At 35.5% G+C, this 14,248-nt stretch overlaps 1 protein-coding gene across 1 annotated transcript in view; it reads right to left on the bottom strand.

Moving 5' to 3' along the window:
- The window catches only part of Wdr62 (WD repeat domain 62), a 256,762-nt gene that overhangs the window by 55,685 nt on the left and 186,829 nt on the right, over positions 1-14,248 (bottom strand). The window contains 9 exon segments of the mRNA XM_071689470.1: positions 2,474-2,608; positions 4,462-4,615; positions 5,081-5,259; positions 7,340-7,540; positions 11,085-11,220; positions 11,810-11,970; positions 12,204-12,344; positions 12,346-12,387; positions 12,571-12,786. Of these exon segments, the coding sequence (XP_071545571.1) occupies positions 2,474-2,608; positions 4,462-4,615; positions 5,081-5,259; positions 7,340-7,540; positions 11,085-11,220; positions 11,810-11,970; positions 12,204-12,344; positions 12,346-12,387; positions 12,571-12,786 (1,365 nt within the window).

The following is a 14,248-nucleotide window of genomic DNA, read 5'->3' as shown; positions in this document are numbered from 1 at the left end:
GATCTACCTCTCACTTAGACCCTTACATTTACTTCCTTCATCACCTAATCCATGAACAGAATAAATAGCTGTATGGACACCACAAACCATTAACACTAACCCATCTTCAACATAAACCTCTCCCCACTTTCTCCTTTCTACCCACACACACATGCCCTACTCTCGCAATAAAAAAGTCCTCACTACATCTATCAATTTTTCTCCCATACCACATATTCTATCAATACCAAATATGTATCTTTCACCAATTCAAACACACATTCTTCAAAGCAAACACCTAACCTACTCATCATCTATCACTCCTGAAGCCACATTACTCCCCCCGGGAAAGTCTGCTGGTCTGTGCATGCCACCACCTTCTTAATCACTGCTCTCCCACAAACCTTACCATGTATAATTAACAGAATCATACGTCTGATTCAGGTATTCATTTTTGTTGCCCTTGCCTTTATACAAAGAAATTATAAATACATTCTCCCTTTCCTTAGGCACCTTAGCTTGATCCATACATAGGCTGAAAAGCCTGACTAACTGATAATCAACAATCACCTACATTCATGAGAAACTCAACAGTAATCCAATCCATTCATATCTTTCTTCCACACTTGATCTTGCACAAGTTTCATTAATTCCTTTTTCTCCACCAAACCATTCTCCATGACTCTCTTGTTCTACATACCACCTAATCCTAAATACACCACATCAATGTTAATAGGATAAGCAAAATTATCCATCTATTAAGCACGCAAAAATGCATAATGCCACCACCTTTAACCAAGAAAATTCTACATGAACACTTAGATAGATGAAATACATCCCACTAAATGAATTTCTAGTGATTATGACTATGTTCAAGCCTGATAAAGAAGTCTTTCTAAAATTTCTGAACATTTCAGAAATTACTCCACCTACTAATTAATGCCAATTAATTTGTATCTCCAAGGCTGTTAACCTCTTGCTTTTAATCATGTCTTAGGCATGCAAAGATAACATAAAACCTGCTTTTATCTCTCCATCTTTCTATTATGCTTAATTTTGTCCCCATTTACTGAGAGAAGATCAAGAGCATTCAGTCTCTTAGTTCATTCAAACATAATCTAAACTTATTTCCAGGATGCTAAAAATTAAGTGAAATGTTTTCATAATAGCACTTGCTAATCTTCTGTCATACACACCAAACTGATGCACTGTACATGGTGAACATCTTCATTCACACTTCCACCTTCACAAAGCATGCTTCCCCCAAATAAAAGAAAAAAAGCATTCCCCTTGCATCTTAATCTGATGGTTCTCTAGCCTTATTCTATTCAGTGACTGCATCTATTTAACATTTTACATGTTCTCCTCAAGAAGGTAATATCATGAATCATTAAATGTGAAAATAAGTAATTCTTTTAAAGTAAATACAGCAAAGCAAATGATAGATAAAACTATGAAAAAAATACTATCAAAGTAGCAGGTGAGATACAATCAGTGAAAAAGCAAAACTAGAAACACTGATAAAGATAAGGTAAAATAATCAGTGTTGCAAAACAAGTATTAAAATTGAAATCTGAAGACAGAGATTAAAAAGATTTATACTGACAGTGAAGGAAATTATAAAAGGGTATATGAATGCAGTAATGAATCTCTAAAGAAACTCGAAGGACATAGAGTATACGGAAAGACAGATAAATGGAGCAGTGGAGCTCAAAAGAAACAGAGTATATGGAAGGGTATATAAATGCAGCAGTGAATCTCTACAGAAACTCTAAGAAGATGGAGAAGTCCAACTTATAAAGTGGCTACTTTCATGTCAGGAAAGCAATGAGGTAACAAGTATCTGCTAAGGTTATTTCTTACAAATAACACTGGAAACTACTTCTGATTGCTTCTGTGATACCCAGATGTGATGCTATATAACATTACATCATGACATACAGGGAATGCATGCAGTTACAGACAGCTGCATATAGATGATAAAATCATTTGTCTTATTGATTAAGAAGCATTATTTGGAGTATTCAATCTCTGTACAGGTGAAAAAACAATAAGTGAATAAATAGAATCTAAATTTTTATGTTTTTAAAGTAAGTAGTTAAAAGAATCAAAGTATGATGGCCCTAATATCTAGTTTTCTGTGCAAATTCTATGCTGAGAGATAAATCCTGACTTTCTACCAATGAAGGCAAAGTCAATGGTATTGGTATGAATGTTGAGAGAGAGAGAGAGAGAGAGAGAGAGAGAGAGAGAGAGAGAGAGAGAGAGAGAGAGAGAGAGAGAGAGGGGGGGGGGGGGACCATAGCAAATAGAGCAATCTGGTGACACAAGGCGTACTGACCTACAACAGGATAACCTGCTTGTTTTTTCTCCTTTTTTGATCAACAGGGAGTAGAAATCAAGGAAAATCCACATCTACTTTCCCATTTGATACAAATATTAGTTCATATGGATATAAAACAAAACTTATGTACATTATGTAACAAATACTAACCATTGTGGCACTACGGAAGATAATCGATCGATCAGCACTACAGGATACCATCTGCAAAGCACCTTGGCTTTGATAGAACCTCACTGATGTTATGGCTGATGAATGGTCATCCAAGGTTTGAACAAAGCTGTAGTCCTGTAAATGGGTGGATATACCATTAGTACAGTTCACTGGATATTGAAATGAATGCAAAAATTGCAAATGGTTTTACATAATGGAAACAGAGAAGGGGGCCAAGTGAGGGTATTCCCTCAAAGACTCAGTTCTCTGTACTTAACGCTACTTTGCTAACGTGGGAAATGGTGAACATGCATGAAAAAAGAAAAAAAAGGAGGATATTCCTCAGAATTAAAATCCGTTTAAAGCTTTGTCTCTAACAAGCATATCCTCAGCTCCAGATGATGAAAAGCATTATAGATATAAGGGTGGAAAGATGAATGATTGTTTCTGCAAGCTAAAATCCACTTAGATATCTTCTACTCATGCTAACTTACACTATGACAAAATCTTTTGGAATCCTCTAGTAAAAGCAGAATTATGTAACCAAAGCTTGAAGGTGGGTTTCACATTTCAGTCACCAAGCAACAGAAGAACCTAAACCCAGCTTAATCAGCACTGGAGACTTCCCAAAGGATGTTTTATGATCCTGTATTCCCATATTTTGACAGGTTACCATCTACAAGAACTTGAATATTAAGTGATGGATCTTTTCCAAGGTCTTTGCTATACTCTGACTACAGTTTGAATACTGGTGATGATTGGGGTTATTCTGGAGCAGCATAAAACCTGAAGGTGAGTGAAGAAAGCAAGACAACTTTTCAATCCAACTTCAATATCTCTCAGTCCAGAGGAGAGAGGAGAAAATTCAAATCACTTTACAATTCCGCTTCCACGAGAATCAACTACTTCCTAACATGCTAAAAGAAACCCTACACAGACCTCTTGTAACCCTAGAAAGGATAAGGGAAAAGTGGATATAATAAATGCTGCAATTTCTGTACTGCAATGGGAACCACTGACACCATATCAAACTATGGATGAAAGGAACAATGTGGGATCAATTGGGATATTCATCAGTGATACGAGCATAAACATGCACTAAAATATAAAGTTCTGTTTAACCCTTACAGTGTGAAAGAATATTCACATCTTGTGCGGTTTCTTTATTGGTTCTTCAGACCATTCTCTTCAAGTACCCACTGACAAACATTATGACCACTACAGCAATATTCAGATAAACTTATATATATATCTTAACACTTTATGATCATTAATGGTCCAAAGTCTTGACAATTAAAAAAGTTTGTCCCTCAGCAAAATTATTAGATTTTCTAACAATATCAGTCAGTCCTTTCACTTCTAATCATTTTTATTTTTTTTTTATAACCATCTAAGATTTAGAAAATGGCAATTCATCCCTTTACTTCCAGAATGTATTTTTCTGCTGCATATGTCTGCTGCAAATGCTTCTCAAAATGAGTATCACCAAAGTATGGATTTACACTTCTTTGTCCCACTCAATAAAATTTCTTTTTTTTCAATATCTCAAAAATTTAAGTAAAAAATATGGCTTGAGGATGGGATTTTAACTCCTTAACTCCTCTAGACAGATATTTACACATGCTGGGTGACTCCTCCCAATGGATATTTATATAATGAGTTTTGACTCCTCCCAATGGATATTCATATAATGAGTTTCATGTCTCTTTTACAAGGTTACCTGCCAAGCCAGATGGATGCTGAAGTAGCAGTGAGTAGTAATTTCTCATTACAGTCTTTACATTATACCTGACAGCTAGAGAGTGGATGTATGCAAAATAGGTCATTGATTGTCTATTCATGATACTACCTTTCTAAAGTAAGAGAAGTAATTGAGTATAAATATACAAAGTGAATAATGCTCACACTGATCAGAGAGAAAGAATATCTTAATAAAGAATAAAATCAATCTGGAACACTGTGTAATGATATGAACACAAAATTCTCACCTGGTCCACAGCAAATACATGAATCAATCTATCTCTCGACGCAGAAGCCAGGAACCTGTGACCAGTGTCTGGATGGGAGTACTCTAAACTCAATACTTCTGCATCATGTGCCTCTATCTTACACAGTTCATCTAGGAACTGCAGCTCATGCACTCTGTAATAAAAAAAGGAAGATTTTAGAACTTTAATTTCTTTTCTAAGGATCACAAAAGCTATAGAAATATCTAAGCAACCTAATGCAGACTTAGAATATTTGTTTTCCTGTGCATCAATTAACCAAGTTGGACATATATACATCAGGAATGCTAATGACAGCTCAAAACTTATCATAATAAGAAATTACAAACTTATCAGATGGATCCTAAAATTTCATAGAAATTTTCTACATTTAAAGTTTTATTTCTAATGACTTAAACAAAAATATATCAATAACAAAAGAAAAATATTATTCAGACTTGCCAAAGTATAGCAAAACATATTCTAAACTGTAATGAAAAAGTCTGCAAAACAAGAATAAACAATGGTACCTCATTACCAGAATACAAAATGAACCACAAAAAATTTATTACATATAAAATTTTTTTTTTGCATTCTTCAATATTTAACTCATAATCCTAACCTGATGTTTCCTGCTCGATCTCCAGAAGCCAAGTGCTTGCCATCAGGACTAACTCTAATGCATCGCACTCCATTACGAGAATCATATGATGTGTCATTTCTGTCCCCACCTTGGGGACTAATATCCGTGTCTTTGATGAATCCCAGTTCCGGGTCCACATACAAGATTTTGAGAAGTTCCTACAGGGAAAGAAACGCAAGCTGGCAACAGGCTTAAAGCATACTGCAACTTACAAGTTCAAAATAGGTGAGCATTACAGTATAGCAACACTATATGAAGCAAGTGTCATCATTCCATAGCGTTATTTATACTGAAATAAAACTATATATACTCTATGTGAAATTAAAAGAAAAAGTAAAACGAGTAAGAAACACATCTACCCATAAAGTATGGGTTGTTTCCCAAATCTACAAATAACACAAGAAAAAGTGTGCAAAATCCTGAGGGGTCTATTTGAAACATAAATATCAAATATGCTAAATCCTGAGGGGTCTATTTCAAACATAAATATCAAATATGCTAAGCCTAAATGATAAAAAAGGAAAATACCTAGTTTTTCATCATTTTCTAAAAAACAATTTCTTATTCAGTACCTGTCATCTCGCATCCTCACCAGCAACACAGGTCCCTTGCAAAGCCTGTCTTGTACTAATCAACCTACCATACATTACCTCTTCTTCATCACAATCCTGCACATCCAGTGACTCATTTTCCCTGAGCATTTTTTTCACTTTATGTACCTTGACCAATGAAGCACTGCTGTTGTTGTCAAACATGTCTGTGACCCTCTCAGTTACACCAACCAATAAGAACAGTTGCTCAACTGTTAGTGAGCTAACACCAGAAACAGAAACATCAAAGACCCTTTGCTCATATCCACTCCCCCAGCTACAGCCAAGCCCCAAAGATCACTTCATATGCTCATAGACATCATGTCACTCCAACACATCTATGCTCATAGACATCAAGTCACTCCAACACATCACCCAAAGTCCTCCATCCTATGCATGCCTCTGACCCTCCTGAATGTTCAGGCCCTGACAACACCATCAGGACTACTATATGATCAAACATACCCTTTCTTCACACTCCTTAACGTACCCAAGACCTTAACCCCTCACCCATCCTACACATTTTCACACTTTTTGCTATTTCCTGAGTACCAAGGAAGTACCTGAAAAAGAGGATGATGGCCTCATTTTCTCACATCCACTCTCTAGCTATCATGTATAATCCACCAAAGCCAGATCCCTGTATCCAGAGCCAGGCCCTATACATCCTTCCATGGTTTCCCACAACTGCTTCATATGTATGAAGATTTTTCACTCTCTCAAATATTTTCACTTTCAAATCAGCACAGTTCACACAGTTGCTACAGGAGTCTTAAGATATAAGGTCACCTATTAGACTTAAAAGCAAATTTCTTAATATTTCAACAATGTCAAGCCTTGCTCCCTCTATGCTACAGATTATATGTGTGAAACAGTACTAAAAGAGCAATGATTTCCCAGAAAAGGGGTTCTGCAGATGTGGAGTAACAACATAACTAACAGGAAATAAACTTTACTTTTGCCACTGAAAATGGCTGTACAGCTTCACTTCTTATAGGTAAACTTCAGTTATGTTCACACTGCAAACAAAATTTAGGAAATTTTCCCTGAACTGGAGATGAAACTCAACCTCCCTATCCCACTTCTTCCTACCACTCACTGTATCAGCATACACACTCCTTATATCACTCATTTTCATCTAACTAGCACTATGAAATTCACTATTTATTCTTTCTAGACACAGCCACAAAGCAGTGGAGAAATTACCACTTTTATATCCTGCAAAAAGCACAAGCAAGGCAAGCAATTGATGCACAGCTCTGGTTATCAATGTTGTATAAAAATTTGCCATTAGACCTTCGATCTTCAATATTTCTAGCAACTTATTAAACTGGATTTTACATTCTTAACACAGACTCTTTGATTAAGCAGGGCAAATGAACTCAATTATTTTCATTTCAGTTCGTAAAGAATCTGTAGTTATAAACACTAAGAAATTATTCACTCAGTATTTCAACTTTTATATACATATTCAAACTTAATACCCAAAGTAAAACAAATAAACTTAAAATAAACCCTAAAATGAACTATACAATAAACAACAAACATATTTATACTCACTGATCAAGTTTCAAGGAAAAAATCTAACATACATAAACAAAAAATAAAAATGAATAAAAAAATAAGTGATAAAATGTTCTCTACTTACATTGCTGTATATATTCCTTTTATATAAAGTATCAGAAGGCATGGTAGAATCAATATTCCAAACACGAATGGTATCATCAGAGGAGCAGGTGATGAAAGAACCAGGGGGCATCACTCCCTTGACATAATCAGCCTGAGAGGGATAAGTTTCAACTCCCCATATGCAAGCAGAGTGATAAAGGTATGAATGTGACTTTCCAACCTGCAGGAGAACAATTCAAATTTGCTAACTTTAATGATATAATTTTCATCCTATAAATAAATTAGCAGTAAGTTGTACAATACAAATATGACCAATCACATTTTACTGCACAAGCAAAGAGTTTACAAAATGAAAATCAAATAATGAGTGTAAAATCACAAAATTAAAACTAAATTCAAAAATACAACAAAAAAAAATACAAAAAAAAATTGATACAGTTGTGACTTGTCTAGGTCCAATCAGTCACCATAAATATAAGGCAGTAATATAAATATATATTCATTATAATCATACATAATCGCTGTTTCCCGCGTCAACAAGGTAGCGCCAGGAAACAGATGAAGAATGGCCCATCCACTCATACATACACACACAGACACACACATATATATATATATATATATATATATATATGGACACAAAGGAAAGAGCAATCAACAAGGAGAACCATACAGCATGTACACACACAAACACATGTCAAGAAAACAACAAAACACACACACACACACACACACACACATATATATATATATATATATATATATATATATATCTTTCCCTGGGGATAGGGGAGAAAGAATACTTCCCACGTATTCCCTGCGTGTCGTAGAAGGCGACTAAAAGGGAAGGGAGCGGGGGGCTGGAAATCCTCCCCTCTCTCTTTTTTTTTTTTTTTTTTTTTTTTTCCAAAAGAAGGAACAGAGAAGAGGTCCAGGTGAGGATATTCCCTCAAAGGCCCAGTCCTCTGTTCTTAACGCTACCTCGCTATCGCGGGAAATAGCGAATAGTATGAAAAAAAAAAAAAAAAAAAATATATATATATATATATATATATATATATATATATATATATATATATATATATATATATATATATAAAGAAAATGCACAACCACACACACAGACAAACAAAGAGAAGGCAAAAAGGGGTGCAAACCCTCTTAATAACAGATAACATTATGTTGCAAGGAAAGTGGAAGATGGCCCATTCAGACAATAAATAATGGGAAGAGTAACTGTAGGGAAGAAGAGCATAGTGGTGTAAATTTTGTATAATCCTTCAAAGAATAGAAATGATCCAGAACAAAGATAAAATGATAACAATGAAGGTACAATCAGGAAGGTACATGAAGCAATGAAACACTCACTTCTTAAGGAAGGGAAAGTACTGATATCAAATGAGGAATTTCATTTATGAAGAGACATATTGGGGAATGAAGATTCTCATGGTGACAGGGAGTAGAGAAATGAATGTATTCATGTTTTTAGAGTGTACACAGGAAAATTTCCTACACCACCATATCAGGGAATACACAAGGATGAGAAGGATCGATACTCTGTCTATTTTTGCTAAATATTATCTTCACACATTAGCATGGATATTGAAAACATTACAAATGATACACCAGTTGGAAGAAGTTTGCTCTAGTATGGTTATATGGCAAACAAGAAAAATAAAAGAACAAATGGGGGAGAGGACATAAACAGGAGATATAATCATGGAAACTATACAATCTGGCATTTACTAGCCAGGAACCACAGCTTCATGGTGAGAGGTTCCATAATATTTGCAATAAAGGAGCAGAGACATGGATATCTCATCTCAAAAATAGAGGGAACAGTAAGAGGAAGGAATGGATCAATAAAAGAAGCCATAAAGCAAATGAGCTTCTTTTGTTTAGTGCAAAGATATTACTAACCAGCCAGCATTTGCAAGGTATAAGAGGACACTCAATAAGTATAGCAGGATAAGAAAAGAGGAACAAAGAAACTTTGAAAAGAATATTTTGGACAAGGCAGGTGAAGTTCCAAAACTCTTACATACACTCATCTGGATTTAGCTGTTAGTTAAGGAATAGCTAATTGGACAATGGGATTCAAAGGGAAAAACTGTAAAGGATAATGTATTGATTTGTGAGAAACTGAATAACAAATTCAAAAGTGCTTTTACAGTGAAAGGCACTATATCCCCAACACTAATGAGATGGAATGGGGAGGAGGTTTTGAAAATCACTGAGATATCCAGAAAAGATATCAACAGAATACTACAAGGACCTGACCCATACAAGACTCATGGTCCTGATGAAATTTCACCATACATGCTAAAAACATAGGCATATACACAGGAATAATCTCTTGAATTACTACTTAAAATGTAACAGTGTAGAGGCACAGTGCCAAGGGAATAGAAAAGGATAAAAGTCTTACCTGTATATTAGAAAGGAGACCAGGAAAAGGTGATAACTACTGACCGGTCTTCAGATATATGAATGACTCATCAGAATGTATGAACTCCTACCTCAATATGTTTGCAGATGATGCAAAGGTCATGAAGAAGAAAGTAAAGAGGATTACATCAACTTGCAAAAGCTGGTTAGATATATAGTTGAAATTCAACCCTAGCAAGCATCAAGTAAAGAGGATGGGGCAAAATTGATGAAGGCTTCAATATGATTATCATCTAGAAAGAAAAGTTTCAAAATTTCATAAGTAAGAGAGAACCTGTGAGCTGACAGCTCTTACTGAGAGAATATTAAAGGAGACAGTCCCTTACTGAGAGAATATTAAAGGAGACAAATTTTCAGCTCACAAACATTAGAATAACATTGAAGTATACTGATAAGAAAATATTCATCAAGCTGTTCAAATCAAGTATATTGATAAAGAAGTATTCAGCAAGCTATTCAAATCCTACATTAGGCCAAAACAGCATTATGTTTCTCAAATCACTGCTCTCAAAAAAGAACAAAGAAATAAAAAAAAAGATCCAGTGAAAAGAAAACAAAGACTATACCGGAACTAAGAAAGCTGAGTTACAAGAAAGGCTAGTGATCATATATTTGCCCACAATGTAGAGAGAAGAGTGAGGGGGTGACCTGATCATAATTTTCATGATATTAATTTAGTCTTATCCCTGGGGATAGGGGAGAAAGAATACTTCCCACGTATTCCCTGCGTGTCGTAGAAGGCGACTAAAAGGGGAGGGAGCGGGGGGCTGGAAATCCTCCCCTCTCGTTTATTTTTTTTTTTTCCCCAAAACAAGGAACAGAGAAGGGGGCCAGGTGAGGATATTCCCTCAAAGGCCCAGTCCTCTGTTCTTAACGCTACCTCGCTAACGCGGGAAATGGCGAATAGTTTGAAAGAAAGAAAAAGAAAGATTAATTTAGTCTGGTGATGTAGAAAAAGAAAAAACAATTCTTCAAAGATGTAGTAGGGACCTAACAGCTACAAGATATACATAATTAAGAGAGAAACCTGCTGCAAAAAATGTGAAAAGTACCTTCACAGTATATTAGTGATGGATGAGTGGAACAGACTGAATGACAAGATAGCAACTGTGAACAACATGCAGAAGTTTAAAAAGTTGCATAGTAGTGAGAAAGGTTCAAGAAATGGGGTTCTAAAAGTGTAAAACTCCCTCCTTGTACAATATAAATAGACAATTATGCACACACACATACAAACACACAAAGGTACTACAATGTGCAAATAATGTATTCTGAAAAAGAATTGTGAAAGTGTGGGCAAAAACTGAGTTACATACCCTCTTGATATCCTTGACATCCCAAACATACATTGAGTGGTCATTATACACAGCCGTCACCTTGTGGTTGTTTTCATCATAGGCTATGGCAATGGTGTCGGGGTACTTGGCATTATTGGGGTGAGTGGCCATGTGACTGCATGGGAAGATTATGTCACTCATTACCAAGTCACACAACAATCCTTCTCTGTTACTACTTTTGTTATCATTTTAGTTACAGAGTTCTTTAATGTTATTTCAAATTATTATAAATAAATAATATTTTGAAAAACTAATATGCTACTACAAGGTTTGAAGTAATTCAAACTAGAAATAAACAAAATTAAAGCAGACTGAATATAGAACTGTGAGGATTTACATGACTGTCACCTCAAATTAATTCTTGATTATAAGCATCAAATCAATGCAAAATATGAATAACTACCATTAGAAATATTTTTCAGCCTAACAGTTAGATAGACCACTGAACACAGAAACTATTTTCTTTTTACTATATTACATCTAAAAGATTACTTAACACTACAAAAAATTAAACATAATGCTGGCTTCTTTATTCATACTGTGTACAAATTCATCTAAACTTCCTTAGCAAACAAAGGCCATCTTTGATTTTCTGCACTGCACTGATTGCATATACGATGAACTACACACGATATGAATAAGAACTTTTTGTTTTTTGTTAAAAGTAAACATGAAGTCTACAATCAGTGGGGATTAAATCCTACCTAATTGTCAGCCCCTTTGACACATCTACACCAAGGTAATGTGTACGAGGAAGAGTGGTGATGAACTGAAGATTGTAAGGGCTAAAGCATCGGATAATTGCCTCAGCACATCCTACAAAGATATACTCTTCCCCAGCTACCACACAATTGGCACTTATTGTCTGAAAACATAATGTAAAACATTAGGCCATGAAATAACACTTTTAAAAAGTTTTCTGCTTCTCTCAGTATACAATTATATACTTTTGCCAAGTCATCTTATTTCTGCTAATATCTAGTACAGTATACATATGCTTTCCCTTCTCATGATACTATATTGAATTTCATGCATACAGTAACAGATAAAATATACCCCTATGTACATTTCATGGTAGGTATATAGGCTAATACTTACACGAAGTTCCACCCACTTGTCCAACAATCGTCTGTTGTTAAACTCACAGAGAAGACCTGACTTAGTGATGGCAAAGGTGGAATCTCCCATGTCTCCTCGGCCACAAGCAACATCACAGAAATAGTTATTTCTTTGTTCTCCCTAAGATAGCAGAACGACCAGTAAGAGGCACTGGCTCCTTGAACTAGAAAACCATAAGATAAATATAAAAATCTGAACCTATAACACATGTCATTTTGATCTACTCATAATAAAACACAGTAAAAGTTGCAATACTTTTTATCAATATCTAGCAAAGATGGCAATTCAACTTTTATCAATATCTAGCAAAGATGGCAATTCAAACAGAAAATGCTAAATTCTTTACCTTAGAGCCCCTTGCAACTTCAAGGTACCAAAACTTCACATGGCGATTCCCAACAGTGACGAAATATGATCCATTTTCTGCAAAACTAATAGCCTTCACTTTGCTGGAGAACTTATTGGAAGCAACCTTGATCCCTCCTCGCCAATCCCAGACATTAACAATCATATCATGCTGAGATCCAACTGACACAACATACTTCTGGGTTGGAGCAAATGCCTAACAAGAAAAAACACAAAAAAGAGGTTTAAGATACTGTACTGCAGTATTAGAATTCATTTCAGATACACTATCCTGGATATAAAAAACTGATGAAAATATTTTCATAAATCATAAAAGCATCATATTACTTCACATGGGTTTATTCACTTTACAAGAGATATGAAAAATTATTGTTCATTTATCAAAGAAAGCATAGTAACAGTAAGTGTTCTTTCTATGGTAATCCAGCAAATATGTTCTACATTTATGGAGCGCAAAAAGAGAGAGATGATGGCATACAGTGCTTAAATGACAGAGGCAAAGAAATATGTATGGTTCATAGTTGCTCTTTGGGATATGTATGCTAGAAAATCATATATCTATCATCCTAATTTTCTAATTATTCCTTTGTGTGTATCTCCTGTTACAAGTGCCCCTACCTTTGCAGAACTGTAATGAAGACAAACTGTCTGCTGGCAAATACAATCGCTTTCTAGTGCATAACTTTTTCTCTCTTTAAAAACAATGATCCAACACACTATTCACATCTGGTATTGAGCCAAACTACAATATGCTTCTCATGTTTAGTCACCACAGTGAATAAACACAAAAACTTCAAGAGAAGGGCCAACGAAGGCAACAAATATGGAAACAGGACTAAGGTAGCTGTTATAGAGAACTTCTTGAGAACTTAATACCACAAGTTTCCACTTTGTGCTGTTTCCTGACAAACTTACAGATGCACTATATTCAAGTGACTTGTCAAGAAGACCAGTACCAGTGAGCAGCAACTAAGAACCACAATAAGAGATTCTGACAACCTACACATTAGTGACTGTAGATGCTTGCAGAATAGTACCTTTAGCAGCAAACAGTGAAAAACTGTAATATTTTCATTTAAGGATCCAGAAGCTTGTTAGCAAACAGTGAAAAACTGTAATATTTTCATTTAAGGATCCAGAAGCTTGTTAAGTGGACTTTTGAAAGAAAGGTTTTGAATAATTCTACTTATAGGTTCAATTGGCTACCGTTATGAAATTAAGCTTGCATAATGAAGATAATTACTGAAGCCACTATTCATGAATTTCGATATTCCCTGATTTTTCCCAGAACTGCAATATCTCATCTTTCACTGACAACAAAATTCCCTGATTTTTCCCTGATCTTGAAAAAAAATTCCCTGACCCGTGGTAAGCATACTATCAAATTCTAAGCACCAGAAATGTGTAATAAACAGATATCTGTATTTGGAGCAATTATCCCTGCTGGCATCCCAGTGGGAGGTCAGGGACCGAATGAAATAGGAGCCGTGGGTGAACATGTGGGACCCGCATAACTTGACTCTCCTCCCATCCCCAAAACCCCGTCCAGTCTAGCTTCACCATGAAATCCCTCCTGGAAATTCTGTCCTCACCAACACAAGTCCCGCCTCCTCACGTTTGCCTTCCTGGTGTGTTATCTGCACTACCGTGCATATATA

Source organism: Panulirus ornatus, chromosome 3 (genome assembly GCF_036320965.1).
Source record: "Panulirus ornatus isolate Po-2019 chromosome 3, ASM3632096v1, whole genome shotgun sequence".
NCBI classification, from domain to species: domain Eukaryota; kingdom Metazoa; phylum Arthropoda; class Malacostraca; order Decapoda; family Palinuridae; genus Panulirus; species Panulirus ornatus.
This window is presented reverse-complemented; position numbering and strand designations above follow the sequence as displayed.